At 39.1% G+C, this 21,930-nt stretch overlaps 1 protein-coding gene across 1 annotated transcript; it reads left to right on the forward strand.

The window, feature by feature from the left end:
- Positions 1 to 57: 57 nt before the first annotated feature.
- LOC104911430 (integrin alpha-8-like) lies at positions 58 to 21,346 on the forward strand. Its single transcript, XM_010712610.3, has 4 exons — positions 58 to 189; positions 11,982 to 12,083; positions 18,655 to 18,777; positions 19,982 to 21,346. Exons 2-4 carry the CDS (start codon positions 12,036 to 12,038, stop codon positions 20,066 to 20,068), a joined length of 258 nt encoding a protein of 85 aa, XP_010710912.1. The 5' UTR covers positions 58 to 189; positions 11,982 to 12,035; the 3' UTR covers positions 20,069 to 21,346.
- The last annotated feature ends 584 nt before the right edge of the window (positions 21,347 to 21,930 follow it).

Raw genomic sequence — 21,930 nt, forward strand, 5'->3', positions numbered from 1 at the left:
TATAATTTAGACATTTGAAAGTGATTTCATTCATCTTGAAAACAAAAGTATGTCTTCCCTTTGTTTTATACCCAGAACTGTACAAACGTGAAGTGTATCCTTATTTCCTGCACTGTCGGACAACTGGAAAGAGGGAAGAGTGCAGCACTGAAAATCAGGTCCCGGCTATGGGCTGAAACTTTCCTGCAGGTAATGCAAACAAAAAACACTCTATAGACACCGATCCCTACATCTTTTATTTGATTAGTGTATGGAAACTGTTGAGTCACAGCCTGAACCACTGATTGATCACCTGAGGCAAGGGCTGAGTCAGGCATGGGAGCACAGGTGAAGGCAGTTCAGCTGTGTGACCGGAAGAGGTGGAGCCTGGCTGCACCTCTCCTAGACCCCATTTAAGGGCTGACTGCCACTGGGGAAGGATTTCTTTCTGGAGATTGTTCATTTTGGAATCTTCTAATGTGAGCCTAGGACGTGAGTATTTCATTTTTGATTGTTTCTTTCCACCATGGTAGTCTTTCTAACTATGAACCTGTAAAATACCATCCTAACCAGGCCTCTCTTACATTTGTTAATTGTACAATTAGATATTTAGGAATTTAAACTATGAAGTTAAGCAGGCCAAGTGTAAAACCTTGCAAGTTTGATTTCCTTTGAAGGTAATATCTGACTATTTCTTGTTCAGGTCATGTGCATGTTGCTTACTTTCCTTTAACCTTCTATCAGCCCCTTTCAAACTAATCTCCTGGATCTTCCCTGATGATTCTAAGATGATTTTTAAGCAACTTTACTGCTTTTCTTTCTGCTTTCCTGGACTGGCCCAAATCAATCATCTCTTAGGATTCTTTAGGATGCTCTGCATTCTTTATATTTTTCCAGATGGAAGATCTCTCTAGGAGCTGCACTGTAGATAGTGTACAGTGTGTCCAATTTATAAATTTTTTATTTCTTGTCTGTTAAAGTAGGGAAGAAGAAAATGTATCAAGTTCTTATCATGTAATCATACAATGGTTTAGGTTGGAAAGGACCTTAAAGATCATTTTCATCTCCAATATGGCATATAATATTCAAGTAGAGACTACCTGTGACCTACCACTAAAAAACTGGCAGTGTAGAGCATGGAAAGAATGAACTTCTCCTTCCAAATTCTTCCAATTCCAACTTCACCTGCTCTCAGAACTGTATTTATGATATACAAGGCAGAGAGATTGCACTGTGAGCTATAAACTTGTAGCTGGCCACATGACTTTAGTATAATGTGGTTGTCATGGATTTGTCTTTTTACAAGGTCCTTCAGAGGGAATTCTCTCTATGCTGTTGAGAAGGTAAAGTTACTGTGTCTTGTTTTTGAAAATAAAAAAATCCCATGATATATATCACAATCTGAAATGTGAAATTTTCCAGATCTTCACTGCTGTAGTGCTTCTCTGAAAGTTTTGTTTTTCTTAGAGATAACACCTTTAAGTACTGTGCTAAAGAATGATAAGAATATCAGCACTTTGGGTTTGAGTGAATATCTTTAGCTCTGGACAGTACACTGAGAAATTCTTATTTCCGTTTGCTATTAGTGGGAAATAACAGTGATCCTATTGTGATGGAACTGGTAGATTATTGCCTTCCTTCTTCAAGGAATTTAGAATCCTGGTGTTTCTACCAAGAGTGCAGTAGCCTTCCTGTGTTCTCTGTAGCTGTGGGAAAGGAATGGTTTATCCCCACAGTGCCTCTTACCCTAGCAGGAGAACAGCTCAGCTTCCAACAGGAGGTTTAAGTGGAGCTCTTCACACCACTGAAGTTAATTTTTCTTTTTCTGGAAATGTGAAAAGGGATAAATTTTTCCTCGTTTAACTTGCTTCCCTGGAGAAACCAGAGAGCAAGTGGGCCCTTTGCACACTGGCTAGCCCCTGTTAAATTCATTTTAGAGCATAGCCCAGCTACTTCACTGTCCCTGACACTTCAAGACAGCCAGATAGGCAGAGATTATCTTTGGCTAGAACTATTTATGATAAATTTGATCACTGCTGTGTCCAAGTAATGTTACAAGTGAACCTTCTTCATCATACCAAACAAAAGATAAAGCTTAACTCCCTTTGTTAGCTACAGTACTGGGACCTGGACCTGTCACACTTAGGATATAATCAGGTATTTCTGTTCATTCTGCAGGTGAAATCTAAGTAAATTTGTAAGGACAGAAAGCTTTGTCTTCTTAAAAACAAAACATGTAAATGAAAGCCCTTGCATAGATTCTAGCCCCTGGTTTTCTAGGCCATTTACAGCTATTTCAGTGGGAATTAGTCTCCTGAGTGTTCTGAGTCCAGTTTTGTATGTAGCAGGAAATAACTATAAGAGATTAAACAAATTTAATGAGAAACAGAGTGATTCTCTAAGCTTTCGGTTGTTACAGAGGATGTATAACACTAGCAGAAACTGGCTACAATAGACACAAAGTCTTCTTTTCTTAGTCTCTCCTAATGGACAATATTTTTCTAGAATGTAAGCTGAAGAGTTAATATTTAAAAAGTTTAAATACGAGATTTTTCTAGACAGTAAGCCTAACTTTGTCTCAGGCAGAGGGTAACTGCATGAAATTTAGTGGTGTGGTTTTACAGGAGCAGTGAGACTCATCTTACTTCATTTTAGTCCTCTGAAAGTTATATGCCAGAGCTACTGTTCTAACAGTGTAGGGATCGGGACAAGAAAGAGAAGTGTCTGAAGAGGATGTTTTATGGAGCTGATTCAGAACATCCTTCTCTACTGACTTGATCTGAATGGTGAAGAAGGGTCACAGCTGTGCTTTGGGACACAGTTGTGTGCAAACAGAGGCAGTGCCAGGGAGGATGCTGCAATCCCTTTAGCATCATCTTCTCCTTTAACAGACTCTGCTTGCTATGACTGTTTCTCCCTCCAAATAGTGAGCTTGAGCGGTGGATCCCCATCCTTATGGGAATGAGCCTGTCTGTAGGCTCTGTGGGTGCTGAGACCCACGGCACACACCCATGCAGGTACATCTTTTGGTGCTGCACTGTCCTTGCATACCCTTGCTATCAAACAAGCTTTGGTTTGTTTTGTTTTTTTTAATGGGCTGTGAGGATTTTACGTTTTATCTATATCCTCAGGAAGCATTGCTGTTTCCTTCAGATAGTAGCTTACAGGCCTTATAAAGGCCCAGAAAACTCCACTTGCAGCAACAGGATTTTTCCATATAAAAGCCGGCAGTCCCCTGAGAACTGTTGCATCCTTCCATTTATGTCTAAAAAGCTGCCAGAATAACATGACCCCCCTTCACATGCAAACACATATTGAGAAGAGAGAGAGAGAGGGCAAATAGTGTGGTGGGATCCGATTGCCTTCCTCCCACTCACCTCAAAACAGTTGCCTTTTTCAAAGCCTTTTAAAATTAACGCTTAGTCAGCCACCGCCATAAAAGAAGATAGAACGCAATTAGTTTCCTAAAAAGGGCATTCTTTGCTGTTGGTAAGCCTGTAAACTTTTGTTCCCAAAGTTACTCCAGAAGGAAAGTAAAGTACATCTCAGAAAACTGCTGCTGTGAGCACGTCTGAAATCTGCAGATCCAAATTGAGGATTAAGATACAGACAGAGTAGTCAGGATGTGGTGGTGCTGAGCCAGGACACGATGACCCCACACTACTGCTTTTGTGCAGAAGCTCAAAGGAGAAGTTGCTCTCTCCACAGCAACGTCCCAATTGCTTTTGTACACGCACTTAATGCACAATATTTTCATATGCCAAAGAAGGCAGGATGGTGGTGACAGTGTTCCACAACTGTGTTATAATCCAGGTGAATATATGCTGGTCTGTGAAAGAGCTGTTGTGCTCAATAAAGCTGAGTACAAATTGTCAGTATGCATTTTCTTCTCATAGGACGTGCTAATGTCTCCTTACAGATACGTTACTGCAAACTTGGTAAGAATTTGAATTGATTAATGCTCGGATAAAATAATCCATGCTTCTCATTGAAGCTCTGTGGATGAGCCTGTGTATTTTGTTGCCACAGAAGATCCATCTTGTAGTGAGTGATTCCTTCCTGTTCCACTTAGATTATTTGGCAACAACTGACCTCTTTGCCTCCTGACAGTTGTAATCTCTCACCCTAAAGACCATACTCCCATATAAATAGCAGCTAAATGATATGCTATGGGTAGACACGTTTGAGTAAATAAAGCAGTCCAAATTTCACAAGCAGCCAACAAAGATAGATGCAGACATTGTGCAAAGGCCAAGAAGAATCACAGACCTTTATTGGATTAACTTCAAAGCCTGGCTGCAAATGTGAATCCTTCGCTAAAGCTGATTTTTGGATTCAGACTTGCTGATCTAGCAAATAGTGGCCTGATTAATGCAAAAGAGAACAGTTATGTTGTGTGTTGTTAGGGCACTATGATGTCCCCATTTGTCTAATTGGTGTTCCTGACTCATCAGAAGGAGATCCAAGGGGATCCTGACCAGTGTTCTTTGAACTCCAGTGTATATTTTTAATGTAATTCTCAGGAGTTTGGAAAATGAATTTCTAAATGGTGAATCTGCACCATATGTCTGATTTAAAGGCACGCTTCCAGGCTCCAAGCACTTCAGACATTTACAGCCTTATGGGCAGTGGAAATCAGTTCATCTTTAGCTGCTGTTTCAGCCTGTATTGAAAATTGCTCAAAAGTGATAACAATCTTCTGGGGCTCTTGGGGAAGCAGCAATGTGAAAAAAACAGAGGGTCAGCAAGTTTCCCAAGAGGCTTTGAGTTTATTTTCTTTTTGCTGTTGTTAAATTGTATTGTTTCACTCTTGACTTTTACAGAGACCCAGAGATTTGAGTTTGGCACCCTCAACTGCATAAACTTTAATTGGTTTTGGAGAGAAAAATCTGGTTATAATCAGAAAAAGCTCAAAAGCTACAGAAAGATGGCAGCCACTGTGTAAGCTGGTGCTCCCTGAGAAGCCAAAGCACGGTTTGGTATTCTCCGTAAAACACTTGTCTTTTCAGTGTTCTGAACACGCACTGCTCCCATTTCTTTTTAGAGGCCTAAGCATGGATGTATAGGCTTCACATAATAAAGGCAACGAGTGCAGCAACACTCATACTGTTAAGTGCCTGGCCTCAGACTGGAATCCAAAACCTGGGCTCAGTGTTGAGCATACAGAGACAGCGGAGCACCTCAGACAAACAAACTGAGCTGCACTAACCAGCAGGATGCTACCTGAAGGCTCTCCTTTCTCTGGAGGGTACGCACCCAAATCAGGATTTAAGCAGCACTCTTTCTGCCCTCTCAGAATGCAGAATCCAAAAATCATTCACAAGGGGGTATACTTACAGCATTACCTGAAAGACTTAAAGAAGACTTTGTTTACTCAGAAACTAGTGGCAAGAGCTGGCAACCTAGTATTTGGAGAATTCATGATTGGAAAACATGAATTCAATCGCCTCCTTAGCTCAAGAAACCCCACATCCCATCATTATAGGAAGAGGCTGTCCCCTCCTGCTCGAGCTGTACCTGTACAAGGACACAAAGGGGAATTCAGTGGGCATAGGAAATGAGAAATAGCCTTGGCATTTGGGGCCTTCAGCTAGAAGACCTCCCAGTACTCTCATCTGCTTTGCCTTCACTGCCCAGCACCTGGAGCTATTGTTGCTGTTAGAGTACATGCTGTAATTACATGCACTTCCTTGATGAGAAATTTTGTTGAAGTTCTCCGTATTTTATTACTGGTGAACTCAGAAGCTCTTCGTGGGGTAGGAATCCTCTTTTCCAGTCAGTGCCTTTCTGTCAAGGAGTCAATGTAACTACACAGATGCAGAAGACAGTGAAGTGGGGCTACATGAACTGTCTGGTGTTGCACATGTGGTGTTTGTAGAGGGCTGGAAATCAGAGCAAAGGTGAACTGATGGAGGTTGTCTGTCCCTATTGCCATAGACAGGCCATGGCTGTATATAGAAGTAGATTAGTTTAATTCAGACTGAGGACTAAAAGTCATAAATTTGATGCAGTGCCCTTCAGGACACATGCAATAATAACAAAAGGAGGAAGTTGTCAGAGAAATCTGCCTTTAAATCTGCCTTTATGTCAAACAATTGTTGTTATTTGAGAAAACAAAATAAGTAAAAAAGAAAATGATGTGTGGCCAAAAATAACATATTATGCTGGATTTGGTTGTTTATTTGAGGTGAAGGATAGAAAGAGAGACTTTGGCATTGGGCTGAGCCAGCTGAATGTTCTTTTGGGTGTGGACTAGTTTTGTTTTCATTCATTGTTATTAAAAACAATGTCAAAATATTAACAAGAGCAGAACATAAGGATCTTGCTATATTTGCTAAGGTATACGTTAGGTTAAGTTTATGGAAAAATAAACATCTTAAACTGATAACCATTAAAATCACTTTAAAGTGATCTAAATCACAAGAAGTAACTGCCTCTACTATAATTTAAAATACTCCATTTAAATGACATAGTATGTCATTTAAAAGATACAGTATGTCAAGTATAAAGGATTAAAGATAGAGATGAGAAGGTGTTGATTTTCAAAGGAATGTTATCTTTTTCAAAAGCATGGGCTTGCCATCTTAGTATAAATAGCACTTTTTCACCATGCACACAGTAATGGATGCATTCTTTTAAATTTGCTAGAAGAACAAATAGTTGCATGACCTCTACTCTCAGCATTTATGTAAGCTACTCCTTGTTGACAGTTGTTAAGGTTTTTGAAGGTATGGGTCAAAGAAAGCAAACTAATGAATTCCCTAAGCATATATTTAAAGGGTAACACCATATTGCTTACCGTCTCCTCTCTAAAATGTGCCAGACTGTGGTGGATGCAGGAGGAAAAAAGTATTAATCAAGAGGGCCAGTATTGCTGCAGTGGCACTGAACTCTGTCTGCAGGAGATAGCAGCTATGTGGGAAAATTCCACTGCAACATGCAACTTGCTGTAGAGACAGTGCCTGCTTTTCAGGTAGACAGCTTCACTGGACAGCATTTAACCAGAAAACCGTATTTCGGAGAAGCTGAATGGTGCTCCGCAGAGACAGTGAAACAAGGTCATTCTTGTAGTATCTCTGATAGTTAAACTCTTCAACTTGCAGAGAAGCAATCAGCTGTCAGACTTCCTCACACTGCTACAAGTTCTATTCCTCCTGCTCTCAGTCTAGCTACCCTTCACCTTTTGCATGTCAGTCTGCCCTGTGACAAAGATGCCTCAGTGTTCCTTAAAGATGTCAGGAGAGCTCAGGTCTTTGCTTGAGCTTACTGCAGAAACTGCCAGCTATCTGCCAGAGCTGGGAGAACTTTCTTCTGAGTTCTCCAAGTGTTTCCAGCACTCCACATGTTATTTCTGTTCATCTCAATAGTCTCAATATCTAGGGAAATACTTCACTCAATATTTTTGGGGAGTGCTTTCCTTCATTTCTGGCTGGTTCTTGTGTCTTACAACTATTGAAGAAAACAAAGGCTTCAGTTGAAACTGTTTATAAAACAGAAGTGTGTGGAAAAAGGGAAGCAAATGCATCAGCAGGGATCTGCCACCCAGACAGCACAGGGAAAGGCTGTGTTCCACCACCTAGCCAGAGTCTGGACAGATAGTTGTCCCAGTGGCATGCACACCGGTAGCCTCAGTTGTCTGGCTAACATGGGAACTTCAGAAGGCTGATGTAGCCAGGGCTGGGCTGTTGATTATTAGGCACTGATATCCTCTAAGACCCAATTCCTTCTTTCCTTTTCTCTGAGCCATAATGGAGCCCTCAGTTGAATTGCAAACCACAAGTCCTGCTCCTTCCAGTAGACACTGAATATTTAAATATACACTGTTTAAAAAATTATATGCTAAAATTATATGCATAAAGAAATACTGTTTCTCCTAAATGACTTCAGAATTATAAACACAACTGCAAGCTGCCTGTCTCCAAGGTGCTGGTACAAGTAAAATCCTATTCCCAGCTGATGCTGACCACAGTTGTCATTTTAAAGCTCTTTGCCACAAGCATAGAATTCTGCAAACACAGGAGAATACTCTTTTATATTCCCCATTCCTATAAAGTAGTGGAGATGTGCAGCATTTCCAAGAGCCTAATGATGGGTTGAGAACACTTGATAGAAGTGGGCACAACCCATGATTGTTAACCCCAGCCAAGCACTAAATCACAAAGTATCCTCCTCTGCCTCTGATGTTCTTATTGCTGATATAAGCAGAAAATGAAATAAGCCATGTATAGTAGGTGAAAGGATTTGTTTTCCTCTGGGTTTTGCCTTTCTTTGTAGGATATTTCAAGAGTTAATGCCTTCTCTGTACCTTAGCCAATCAGTCTGTCTGCCTAATATATGCTTCTTTAATACTCTAATATTTCCTGCTCTCTCCACTACAGATTATTTTTATAAATCATAGCCAGAATCCTGCTTAATATGAATTGCTTGGAACTGAAAACATGAGTCTTTTTTTCAGGCAGAAGGAGTTCTGAATTTGCGAATGCAAATTATTGTACGTTTAAGAAACACGCTGGGATTTTGTGAGAGTCCAACGCTTGGAATCTCATATAGAAGTTGAAGAATTCCTTGAGTCTGAAAATGGAAAATAAGGAATGTGGTGAAGAAAACATTATTTTTCGGTAGACCATTTCATAGATTTTAAGCACCATGAAAGTTTACAATAATTGTTTATTTTCTAAGTCTAATATTATGTCAACTTATTTTTTATTTCAAGCATTGATGATAGAAAATGTAGTTCCTTCCATTAGGTGCCATCTGTATTAAGGAGCTGATTTTGGTTTCTCCTATGTAGTCTCTTAAGGCAATTTTCTTCCTATTACTCATTCCTAATATAAGCTCAAAGGAGAGGTTGAATGTTCTGATAATATACATTCAGCTGCTTTCAAAATTTTGAAATAACAAAATTAATGTATAGGCAAATGAATTCCAGAAGATAATAAATATGCTGGCTTAATGTCACTAACAAACGTTCACATACTTGAACACAAGGTTTATTGTCTAAAATCAAAACAGAAAGGACAAGACAAATACTAGAACTACAGCCCTGGACCTCAGGAGAACAGGCTTCAGCCTTTTCAGGTATCTGCTTGGAAGAACTGCAAGGGGGATGATCCTGGAGAAAAGTTCTCCAGGAGAGTTAGTTGATTCTCAAGCATCATCTCCTTCAAGCTCATGAACAGTCCATCCTAACATGCAAGAAATCAAGCAAAGGTAGCAGTAGTTCTGCACGGGAGAACAAGGAGTTCCTGGTAAAACTCAGAGGTAAAAAGGAAACGTGCAAGAAGTGGAAGCAGTGTCAGTTGACTTGGGGTAGAGGCTGAGTTGGGAACACCAAAGCACTCTGTGGAAAAGGGGAAAAAAAACCAACAAACTGAAACAAAACAAAAAAAACCACTGAAACAGGTTGCTTTGAGTTTTTGGAGTTTCCATTCTTGGAGATATTCAAAACCCAGCTAACATGGCCCTGGGCATCCTGTTCATTGACCCAGCTCTGAGCATGTTCTTGGACTAGATGATCTCCAGAGGTGTCTTCCAGCATCAACAATTCTGGGAAAACTGAGTTTGGGCATGACCATCCAGCTTCAACCAAGCCATCTCCCAGATGTAGGTTATTTCTTGTCATGTTTACAAAGAAATCATTCTTATTCAGTGAAGAAAAGAGTAGCCCATAGAATCTTTTTGTCTCAGTCTTTGCTCCATAAAACAGCTGAAAAGGGAGAAATCTTTCTTAACTTGAAAGGTTTTAAATCTTTTTATGCAACAGGAAATTTCAGAGGAAAACAACACTTAGGAGGGAGGAAAAGATTTTGGATAATCAGGAAGGAGCTAAATCTTGTCAGTGGAACAGAACTCCTAAATGTGCCAAAAACACAAGGTGGGAGAAAGAGTTTTGCAGAAGGTAATTTAGGAAATGACAGGGTCATTCCAAATACACTGGGTATGAATACAGTCAATAAAAAAAACTAGTAAGTGTGTTGGTTAGAATGAGTTTAATGATTTATAAAGCAATAAAGCACTTTACAGTGCAGTGTACAGGAAAAAAAATCACAGGAAATATTATAAAAATGGGAAGTACTGCAGGTTTCATTAGTTATTAAATAACAAACCTGACTTGAGAAGATGAGAAATGGCTTTCAGTATTTCCACACTTAGTCTGCCTTGAAGATGGGAGAAATTTCCTAAGTGCACAGAGATTATGAGGGGCACAAGAGGCAACTGAACTTTGCAAAATGGATAAGGTAGGATTTACACTTGGCTCAGGTTACTGGGATAATTTAAAATTCATCCCATTACTCAATGTGCTCTGTAGGCAGCTGCTGCCAAAGCAAGGAATTGCTTTACTTACAAGGCTCTGTCTTTCCATAAATCAGTATTGGAATACTGTGTTTAATTCTGACATTTCAGAAAGAATTGAGACAGGTAGCAAGAATGATTAAGTACTTACAAAATATTCTTGTATATAAGATTAATTTTTACCTCAAGGAATCTAATGTAAAGGAATATAATGATGATCATAACTCCAAGGCCTTATTTAATTTCCTTCAGAACAAATTGAAGCACTTATACTGGAAATTCTTATCATTACCCCAACTTTGCATGAGATATGAAAGATGAGTTGCATGCAGTGTCACACAGAAGAATCAGCTGCAGAGATGGAATGTGAAGCAGGTTTCTTGGCTTCCAGAAGAGCATGGTAACCCATCAGGCATCCTTCCTTGGGATTAAAAACAAGAAAGAAGGGAGGTAGACACAGTGCAAGATCTTCGCTTTAAAACAACATGGCATTCAGTGAAAATGAAAGACTTCAAAGAATTCTGGAAGATTTGCTTGATAGCTGGTATACCTAGCCTTCAAAATCATTTCCAATTAGGTACTGATGGTGCCAAGAGCTCAAAAGGATTCAAAATATGCGTGTGGAAAATATTTGTATTCCTTAGAGTAAATGCAATCAGTAAGATTCTTCTAAGACACAGGAGCCTTCAAGTGTCAGGGTTTACACCATTTCCTAACAGTGGAAATTTTTGCACTTAGCTACCATGTTGAGAAGTTTGCACAGGGTGGGAGGTCGTTGTCAAGGTCAGAACTGCACTGTGCGGCAAACAGTTGGGTGGAGAGTGTCAGTGCCCGCCTGGCTTGCAGATGAGGTGACAGGACTAATTAAAAGTCTCAGCATGAGCTGTATGATATAACAACTTCCAGTTGTTCTAACCAACGGAATATGCTGCCTAATGTAACCTAGTCTAGCCTCGCCTAACCTAACCTAACCTACTCTAATATGTAATCTAATATCTAATAAATACAGGCAAATTTAAATAAAATACAAAGATCAGGCAACTACAGTTTGTTTAGTCTGAGCATCTTTGGCTACACTGAAGTGCTTAATGAGAGCTATGTAAAAATTTTATTAGGCAGCCTGTTAAGCAGTAACAACTAAACACTGATGTTGCAGTTGCATGGTGTAGTAAAAAAGCGAGGTGAGTTGTTCTGGTGCTTTTGAACTGTACTGCAATAGGAAATCAATCACACTGTAAGTGAAGTGCAAAGATGTTGGTCCCTATTGTTGTTCTGTGATGGTTGTGTAGAGCCGTTCCTTTGATGCCAACAAGGAGCCCTTCCAGTCTGGTCTCATTGCAGGCCTGGAAATCTTCTCAAGGTACCTCTGGTCCGATGGCCTTCCTGAACAGAGGAAAGGTTTTAAAACATAGGCACCCCATAAACCTCCCCCTGCTTCAAGCTCACCAGTCCCCTGTTGCAGGGAGAAATATGAGGAGCATATGCCACTGTGCATGTCTAACCCTTTGTACCCACTTTGAACATGCATTCTTTATTTCAGCGTTATCCTGAAACTTGTGGATGCACACAGGAACCTGAGATCCTTTACCAAAAGAGACTGTCTTTGCTTTAGGAAATCAATTATCTCTATTTCTTATCTGCTTATTTCTCATCATGCTTTAAGGTACAGATATGATTTTTAATAATTTCTTCTATTTATTTAATTTCAGAGGAAAAATGATCTCTATACTCTTTCTTCCAATGTGTCCTTCAAAGTTAAGAACATGCCCTATAAAGTGCAGCCAGCGAAGCTCCCTGAGGGAAGCATAGCAGTAAGTAACTGAAAATGATACTTTTGTGTGAAGCACATTTATTTGGTCATTCTGATCTCAGCTGTGAAAGTTTTTATAGGTGAAAATATTGAGATCAGTCTTTCCTGTGTTTCTAGTGTAAATTCCTGAAATAATACCTAAAGGAAATATGCTTATTGCTTGCTGTGGAAGTTACTGGTATGTGATACTGATTCCATTTTAAAATAATTGCCTGCTGCATTTGTGTGTGGACTGTGTTATTGCAATCTGGATGGATTTTTCACCCAGGAGAAAACAACAAAACTGTGAAAGCAAGTATCTAATTACCTCGTCTGGAGTAAAACAATTCTGGATGAAATTTCTTGTGAAAGCTACAAAATGTTCCTTCTCCCACAGTCAGAGATCTCCTTCTTCTAGTCAGCAGTCCCCTTACACAAGCTTATGAGTTATCTCTGGCAACATTTATCTATACTAAACTTCCTTGAGACCCTTATTTTCAGAAGGGTCTGCTTCCCACACTAGGTTTTGTCACCTCACAGAGCATTGGGTACAGGGTATGAAATTACCTGGTAATCCCTACAGACCTTTTACTTGAATATCAACTAAACTTGCCTTCTTTGCAGAGTGAAATTAGTGTGGCTGTGAGTTGTTATATGAACAATGAATGCTGGAAATATACATTTGATTTGTTTCCCATTGCCAATGCACTGAACATGGGGAGCAACTTAAAAGGAGTTTATTATTCTGGTGTCTAATAACATGGGTAAATTTTACTCTTTTTTTTTTTTTTCATTACCGATGGAAGTGAGTGAAATATGAGTGCAAAATTTGATTCTAGTATGAGTCATGTGAAATTCGAAGTCTTATTGTTCTCATTTTTATAAAGATTTATTGTTTGCAGTTCTTTATGTGGTGATCTCAGCCCAAACTTCTCCAGGTTAAATCCTGATACATACACATCATATTGGTCTGCTGAGATATAGTAGAAGGGAAAAGGATGTTTTCTCATCTTTAAAACCAGCATAATACACATTAAAGTTTACACTGAATAGATTGTAGAGGATGCAAGCTGTAAGGTTTAGAGTTGAACATGCATGGATTTAATGGCTGGTTGATATTTGCAGTGGGAAGACACAAGGCTAAATCTTTGTCCTATAGGCTCAGTGACAGAACTTCAGTCTCTCACACCAAGAGAGCTGTGATTTCATCAGAGAGACTGGATACTTAATGCAGTATTCACCCAAAAATGTTCAAAGGCGCCAAGCTGACAGATATATTCAGGGCCTTTTATTTTCTTGAAGCATGTGTTCCATAACAGAAACACATGTTGTGCAGAGTTCTCTTGATAGTGGTGCCTTCATCTGGACTGAAGTGCTATACCCCAGGTGATAGCCTGCTGTTCTCAGCAAGTGTCAGATGTTCTACCATTGATCAGATAAGCATTTTATTCTCTTACTCCAGCAGAATAATTCTTGCTATTTGATGCAGGTGATTTACAGCAAAATGCCTGTAATGGCAACTGTAAAATGTTGAAAAATGATAGTGCTTTTATGTTGTTTCATATCTGGACATGGCAGTTGATTTTTGCCAGCTCTACAGCTCAATGTGTTACATGCACAAGTTCTTTTGATGTTCCACTTCCAAGAAGTTGGGCAATGCTCTATATTTTTGCTTCTTCTGGAAAAGGTCAGCAGCTGTGTTTTAAAAGTTTCCAACTATTTCTTTGGAAGTTCATGGGTTGTTTTTATTTTCAGACAATGCAAGGTAGGAAATGGAATAAAGATTTAATATTTTAAAATCAATTGTCAACGGTATGTACTTAAGAACCAGCTAACACCTTGTGGTTTATGTAGTTAAGATAATATATTGTATAAGAACAGAGCACATGTCCTTCATTTAGCTCATACAGTACTGAGTTCCAGTGATACAGGATGATAATGTGTCTTTAATTTTAATGCAATAAATATTTGCATGCACATCAGTAATGACATGCACTTACATTTATGTAGCCATGAGGCCTTTATTTTCATCACCATGGAATCTTTTACAGTAAAAAATTTAGAGTGAAAATGGCATTTAACAGAAAATAGCTGGAAACTTAGTGGAGCTTAAATCAAAATTCAGTGGAGTCAATAAAAGTGTTTATGTTGATTTTGATAGGCTTGGAATTACAATTATTTATTGTGCAACCTGTTGGATTTCCTTGCTAGCTGATGTATCAATCAAGACAAAATGTCACTTTTCCTTAGAGATATTATTACAGTAATAAGACTGTAATACTTGATTAATTTCTTGTGGAAGGTGCAATAATACCTTTCATTATACAAAGTACAGAGAATAAACAGAATTTTAATTTCCATTTTCGTTTCTGATTATTGAGCCAGTTTTGAAATTTAATAAGATACTATGGTTTATCTCAGATGTTTTGTAGGACCTTCAGAGGGAAAGTCTTTAGTATAAATTATTTGACCAGTGTCCTACTGTGCACAAAAATTGGTTTTACTCAGGCTTATAACTCTTTTTTAGCTGCTCTACACTTACGAATACTTTTGTTTTAAATGTGCTTTTGTGCCCTACAAAATGTATGTGTACAAATATTTGTAAAGAGTCAACATCAATGTCTATAGTAATTATAATTCCAAGCTCGAAGAAGCTTTAACATTCTGTTTTTGACCATTTTTTCAGAGCATGCAGGAATTTAGTAATTCTGCTAAAGTTGGATGGGAGCACATAGGAGTACTAAAGAGTTAGTGTTTCTCAGTCTCTAAGCAAAATGACTAAAGATGGGAGAAAGGTCATTATCTGCAGTAAAAATCCTGGTATTACAGTAATTAGTTTACTTACTGTTTCTTTTGCTACTTTCCTATAGCAGACAAAAATACAGATACAATACTATTTTTAAAGTGCATCTTTCAAAGGACAGAAGGGTAAAAAGCTTTGTGCAGAGCTCACAGGCAGGCACTGCACTGGTGCTGGGTGTTCCCAGCAGTAGAACCCAGCTCCCACCTGTGCATGAGGAGCTGCCTATGGGGCACACCACATTCCCTCCCTGCTGTCCACTGGAGACAATCTTGGAACTATGTTAAATAGCACCAAAATCAGGGGCAATGTCAAAACAATGTAAAAACCGATGGAAAAATCTATATATATTATTAGTTTGAATGTGCGTAAATGTGGCATATTAATTTAAAACAGGATTTTTCATTTAAAGAGGCAACATAAAGAAGTCTTCTTGCTCTGAACTGAGAAAGAAGCTAAAATGAATCTGAAGGGCGGTGCCAACATGCAGCACGTGCAAGAATTCTACTTCTTCGTGTTGGCCACCTTAGATGAAAACAGATAAATCCTCCCCAAAACATTCCCTGGCTCTGGTCCTGCAGCACTAAACCTACCACATGGAGAACAACATAAACCCAAGCTGAACAGCACAGACTGATCTTAAATCAAAATCATATGGAAGAGCACTGTGGACAGCATCTGGTTGAGGAGAGTCTGTCTTCTTGGATATGGTGAACCAGAGCAGGCAAAGCTGATGGGATGCTTTGTTTTTGTCTACCCCTCTGCTTCTGCTTCAGTCCTGTGGGTTTTCAGGACTTGTGGTGTCAAGCTGTTGACCAAGAGCTGTGTCCACAGCTCCACAAGTCTTTGTGCAAGTGTAAAAGGAGGTAGCCCAGGGTGTTAATCCTGCTGTCAGTGCACACACAGGAGTGAGTCTGGTACTGTATACAATCCTCTGCTCACCAAATAAATCTCAAGTGCTTCACACAGCCATTTGCTGGCTCTCAGGAACCTAAGACAGGGGTAGGGGAGAGGGCTATGAGCACATGCAGAGCAGGCTGTGTACTGTCACATCACTGTCCAGTGCATCTTCGGAAAGGCCCTGATATCCCCACCTGGCTCTGTGCTAACGTGCTCTAAGGGGCATCACAAGCAGAGCCAGGTTGCCTTCTTATTTCCACAGCCTGAAAAGAAAGAAAATGCACCAGGCAAGTGCAGCAAATGTCTGGGAAATAGTGCCTAAGAGGATTTACAGAACAGCTACATTAGTTTCTGTAGTTCCATCACTGCCCATCTTTAGCCAAAGCCTAATGAGATCCACTGCCCTTGTGCTATATGTGACCAGATCTTCAACGTTTGCCTCAGAGCAGCGTGCACAAGGATCTTCAAGCAGCAAAAGGGAGATGCTTTCTTTGTTGGACATCTGAGTTCACTGCTTGCTACAGGCTTCGTGCAGCCCACGATGTCTGCATCCTTCTGATGTCCCTGGCCAGATAAGCCTTTTACTTAAATTCATCTTTTTCCTTAACAGGCTTTTCTCTGGAAGGAATCTCTGCAGACAGTTCCGATGACCTTTTTCTCATTTTTTCTGCTCTTGCATTTTAACACCAGATACAGTTCCACTCTGAGACACAAGGAAAGCCATTCAGAAGTACTTTGTCCATTTGAAACAAGTATTACTATTGCTGAACACAGTGATACAGAGAGCCCACAGAGCTCTGCAGTGCTTAAGAAGCTTCCCAAAGTGGTATTCTTGGAGTGACATGGTGACTCACACAAGATATTTGCTGGGAGCCAGGAGTGGCTTTTCATATTCTTTGTTTACCTTGAAATGAATTTATCTTGCTTTAATTGGAGAATTAATACTTATTCTTTGCATATTCCTTCTTTTTTGCTTGACTAAAAATTAAGTGTTGTAGAGTAATAACTATTTGCAGCTGCTCCAATAGAAGTATTTGTTAGGATTTATGTGAATGTATTTGTTAGGATTGTATGATTGTACGACTGGCACATCGAGCCGCTTCATGCTACCAGTCAGTGTTGGAGTGCTGTCACTGTGAGGGCTGGACAGTCTCTCAGGAATTCCAGTACAATCCTCTGTGTGAGCTTTGGTAGAAGGTAATTGTTATCCCACACAGAAATTTTGTTCTAAATTTCAACTATGTGTCCCTTAACAGTGAGAGATGCTATAAAAAAAATAAATGCGTCAGGAGTACTTAACAGACTGCCATTTTTGCAAGCACTGTGTCAGAGAGGGGATAGCTGGTAGCACAGATGAAGTGTGTGGGAGCATCTTCCAGTTAAGCATGATGGTAGTTAGGAGAAAGATCTGCTGGTGCTTGCAGAAAGGGAAGTCTAGGGCTGATCGTGAGGAAGAGTGAGAGAGTTGCAGAAAGGCTGTAATTTGCCATCTTTGAAGAGAAAAAGTTATAGAGATACAGAAATTGAATTAATTGTGAACTGGACTACAGAGTTCAGTTTTCAGACCTAGCATGCTGTTCCATGAATCAGCCAGTTGGAGTTCTGCTAAATTTAAGACGTATTAGCCCACAAGTTAACAGCCAAAAAAACAAGTAGAATTTGCAATGAGAGCAGATCAGGGAGTATGCAGTGGTCAAGAAACTTATTAAGAGGATCAGATTTCCTATCTGTACCTCCAGCATTAAAGAGGAAGATAGTTTGAGAGTTTGTGTAATCAGTTTGCAAAGGAAACTTGTCATCTTGTCATGGAGAACAAAATAACTTCCATCTGCCACGTACTTACTCTGTTTTAAAAGTAAGTGAGAGAGGTCCAGCTGAAAGCCCCAGAGAGAAATAACTTCCTAGCCTAGCAATTAAGGAGACATTTTGACACACACACAAACAAAAAAAGGCAAACCTTAAGGGACATAACTGTGGCTGAAGGAGATAAGGAAAGCTCAGATTCATTCCTTCCCACTTAAGAACAGTGGAGAGAGAGTAAATATTAAATGAGATTGATGAGGAGCCTTCCCAAGCAGTCTGAGAGCATAGAATACATTTGGTACAACATATAGAGGGGAGAGCAAGGAGGAATTTACTTGTATGGATGACTCAGAAGGAGAAATACAGAAGGGTTATTATTGCTCTTTGTTAAGATGAAGCTCTAGTGAGAGAAGCTGACTCAAAACCTTCCATAAGTCATGTTATACACATCTGCTGCTTTCTAGAGCCTCAGACAATGGGACAGTGTGTTTTACGCTTACCTCCTTTGTACGTAACAGAGTCTCACCTTCTTTTAAGGGGTGTAGCATCATACTGGACATTAGGCTGTATCACAAGGGCAATACCTTCTGCTTGGGTTTCATTTTTGGACTGCTTAGCTAAAACGCAAATCACATGAAATGTATTCTGAACTGTCAGCAGAAATTTTAAAAGCTGGTATCTGTTGTGGTTTGAATAAAGAGTTTGGGCTGTAGTCAACCATTGTTTCTGAATATTTTTCTGTATAAGTAAGTTATACTGGTATAGGCTATACCAGCATGAACATGAATAGAATGTTGCTGCTTGAACTGCAAGGAAAGGTGTTTTTTTCTCCTACATTGTACTAAGGAAAAATGATTCTTACATCTGAGATGGCAAGTATTTTTTTATATGTGCAAATCCCATTTCTAGTAATTATTATGAACAAGGGAAAAGAAACTTGCAGTAAATGAAGCCACTATGGGAAAATTCCAAGCAATGTGTGTTTCTAATCTGAAAAGTGCTGTTGAAGTGAATGCTTATAACCTCTGTATTCTACTATCAGATTTGCTTTTCTTATTTTTTATTACTTAATGTGTTCTTTTCATTCCAGATCAGAACATCAGTCATTTGGTCCACTCCAAATGTCTCCTTTGTTATCCCTTTGTGGGTTATAATACTAGCAATAATGCTTGGTCTACTGGTACTAGCGGTGTTGACCCTTGCTTTATGGAAGGTATGTTGCGTTATTACTATTATTGTTGTCTTAAAAAAATATTGGAAGATATTAACAGGTGAGGAAAAAAAGAGGCTAGATGTTTGGAGGAAAAGTAACAATAGACATGTGTCGTCTTTGTTTTGGCATTTCTGACATGCTAGTGTCACTGACCTTGTGTAGGGAACTTATTTTCAAAGTCCTCCCTTATTATTACAGTGTGGTTATAAATGGGTGTACTAAAGAGTTTGGCTCTGTTTCCCAAGACCTATAAGCCTCTTTTTCAGGATGTTTAGATTCAGAAAGAAGTGACTCTAACTTTGTTCTCTCTGAATACTTCAGGAATTTCCAGTTTTTGTTAGCACATAACAACATTCCCAGTTTTGACAATTAATTTTTAGATTTCATTTTATATTAGTGTGTTGGTTGTTACACTCTCTTCACAAGTTTAAAGATAAGTTATTGGAAACTGCTACATTACAGTGAAGGAGTGTGGCTTTTTGCCATCCTTACAGTTCCTCTTTAAAGAAGAAAATAATTTTGTATGATAGGATATGGCTCTTCTGTTTTCAGCCGCCTAAAGGTGGGTTAGGTGTTCAGCCAATTCTAACTATGCCAGTTCCCTTTGTAGTTCAACAACAAAGAATCTCTAAACCATGGGAGGATGATGAGATGTTAGCTCTTGGTAGTATTTTGCTTTGACCTTTTGTGAGGTCTGTGTAACTACTTTCAACCGAAAAGATAACTTTTAGGCATTTAAAGTTAGTTGACAGAAATCTCATCTTTACTGATCTGTCTTAGTCACAACACTGTCCTGTACACATTTCCCAACACATATTCCATTCTTATTATTTTGTCATTCTACTCTTTTCTAAAGGAATGTCTTACTGAAGAGAAATGGACAGTTTCCTCATTAGAGTCAGTTAGTATCAGCATTCAAGCAAGCCCTTACATCATCTGCAAAGATAGCTTTCATATCGTTTGAATTTTTAAAGCTATAGTTTGGAACTCAATGTCTTGCACCTAAAACTTTGATTTTTTCATAGGCAATGATTTGAATAGAGAAAAACAAACAAACAAACAAAAAAACACTTCACAGTCTATCAGGCCATCATGAACTGTACCCCACCTTTCAGATAAATTGAGTGAAGTATGAAACCGCAGCTGAGACATCCTGTGGTTGTCTTATCATGACGCCTTTGTTTCTGTTGATTGTTTTCTACAGTGCGGCTTCTTTGACAGAGCTAGACCCCCACAAGATGACATGGCAGACAGAGAACAGCTGACAAATAACAAGACTACTGATGCATAGAGGAAGAGAGTGACAGATCCAATCAGAATCTTGCCTGAGACTAGAACATAATGAGGATTAACTGAAGGTTTCCTTTCACCAATCTTCTTTTGTACCTGCAAGTGAAATGGCATCATAATCTGATCTATGCTACGTTCTGAGAATATGCCACATGATGGCCATCCTTGCCAAAGAAAGAAACTTTATACTGCCTTAAGAACATGCTCACCATTGAACAGAATGTTTATTCTATATTTTGGTCAGTCTACATTTTAGCAGATGCTTTTGAACACATGTGGTATACTGAGGTGCTTCCAGAACAAGCCCAAAACTCCCAAGGAGAAAATGCCTGCATTGCTGTATTGTCTAGAAGACGGAACAGGATGGAATTTCTGAACACTACTGTATCATGCAGAATACCTTTGACACCTCCCTAAGAACTTTTATGACATTATGACTCAGGGAGACAAGCAATAAGTCAGTACTGTGGAAGTACTTCTGAAAAACAAAGGTAGTCTATGAAGAATTTTATAGATGGAGCACAATTATTTATTTTTCCACCTTTTCAGAATAAGTATCTGATATAATCATCAACTTACATTTTAAGAGAAATAAAGTCAATATACAGAAGTCATGTACTTACTTTACATGTAAATAGAAAAGCAAAGCAATTGTACACACTGAGCACATCTTTCTTGGCTACAAGGTGTTTGGCCAAACAGAGGATTTATGCAATATTTTGCAAGATAAGTTATATGATAAGCATGTCTTGTATCTCAGTCCAGAGCTGGGAGTATCACATCAGATAACAAAATCCAAAGGCATTATAATGCAGTAGATGGGTTACCTTCTCACCCCATTGCTGGTGGCTGCCCATGCAGCTCTTACTGATTTAAATTACTGATTTAAATTACTGCAGACATGCGTCTGTGGTGATATGAAGAGGACTTGGGAATTTGAAGCTAGGATGAGTTTTACTTTTTGCCATTGCCCTGTTACTTGGTGAAGTGCTCTCTTAAAATGGCTTCAGCTGTTGTATCATCTGTTGAATTTATGTCACAAATCCTAATATTTCATTCATCTGAAGAAATCTTTGCTTTTTGTTTTCATTTTATGGGCAAGAATCCAGCAGTGTATTTAAAGAGCTGAAGATATTTCTCCAAACTTTATGGCAGAATTTAATGATCCCTTAAAAAAGTCTTGTAGGGAAAGTGAGCAAGGTTTCTATTTATGCAGAAAATAGAATGCCAGCCAGCCAAGCATGAACAAAAAGAAGGAAAGATATTTTGAGATAAAGAGTAACAATGCACACATTTGGTTTGAGTGCTTTTTAGTATGGGTTTTGTTTGGGTTTTTGTGGGGTTTTTTTGTTTTTTTTTTTTGGTTGGTTGGTTGGCCTTCCTGACTTGGGGATTCTGAAGAGGAGAGGCTTCACTCATTCTCTTCTATGAGCAAAAATAGCTTGGTTCTTATCTCAGCTGGGGATCTAAGCTTTGGATCTATGCAAATTTTTGCCTGAAAACCCAAGTCTTCCTGTGCTATCTTAGTGAAGAATTTGCTATCTTGTGTAAACTTCAGGAGGGGTTGTTCACTTTCTAAAAACAAACAACACATCTTCTGTTTCCTGAGCTCCCCTTCTTTCTCATCCAATAGTTAGATGACCTCATCCATTCTGTGTGGCTTTAGGGTAACTGCCCCCCTGCTTCTAAAGAGTTTAGGACAGAAGTAGCTATAAGGCATGGTCACTTCTGTCAGTCTGACAGATGTTTCACATCTGTCAATTCACAGATTTCTGGCAAGCAGGCTGGCCTGTGAAATCTAAGCAAGGAGGAAATCTATGCAATGTAAGGAAGTCTGAGCAGGTGTGTGTTCCATCTTCATGT

The sequence above is a fragment of the Meleagris gallopavo genome, chromosome 6, assembly GCF_000146605.3.
Source record: "Meleagris gallopavo isolate NT-WF06-2002-E0010 breed Aviagen turkey brand Nicholas breeding stock chromosome 6, Turkey_5.1, whole genome shotgun sequence".
Taxonomy (NCBI): domain Eukaryota; kingdom Metazoa; phylum Chordata; class Aves; order Galliformes; family Phasianidae; genus Meleagris; species Meleagris gallopavo.

Bases quoted from the DNA above. Each gene is read 5' to 3' on its own strand.
- LOC104911430 (XM_010712610.3), top strand. From the start codon at position 12,036: ATGCCCTATAAAGTGCAGCCAGCGAAGCTCCCTGAGGGAAGCATAGCA. The intron at 12,084-18,654 runs GTAAGTAACTGA...TTTTCATTCCAG, and splicing joins TCCCTGAGGGAAGCATAGCA to ATCAGAACATCAGTCATTTG. The intron at 18,778-19,981 runs GTATGTTGCGTT...TGTTTTCTACAG, and splicing joins TGACCCTTGCTTTATGGAAG to TGCGGCTTCTTTGACAGAGC.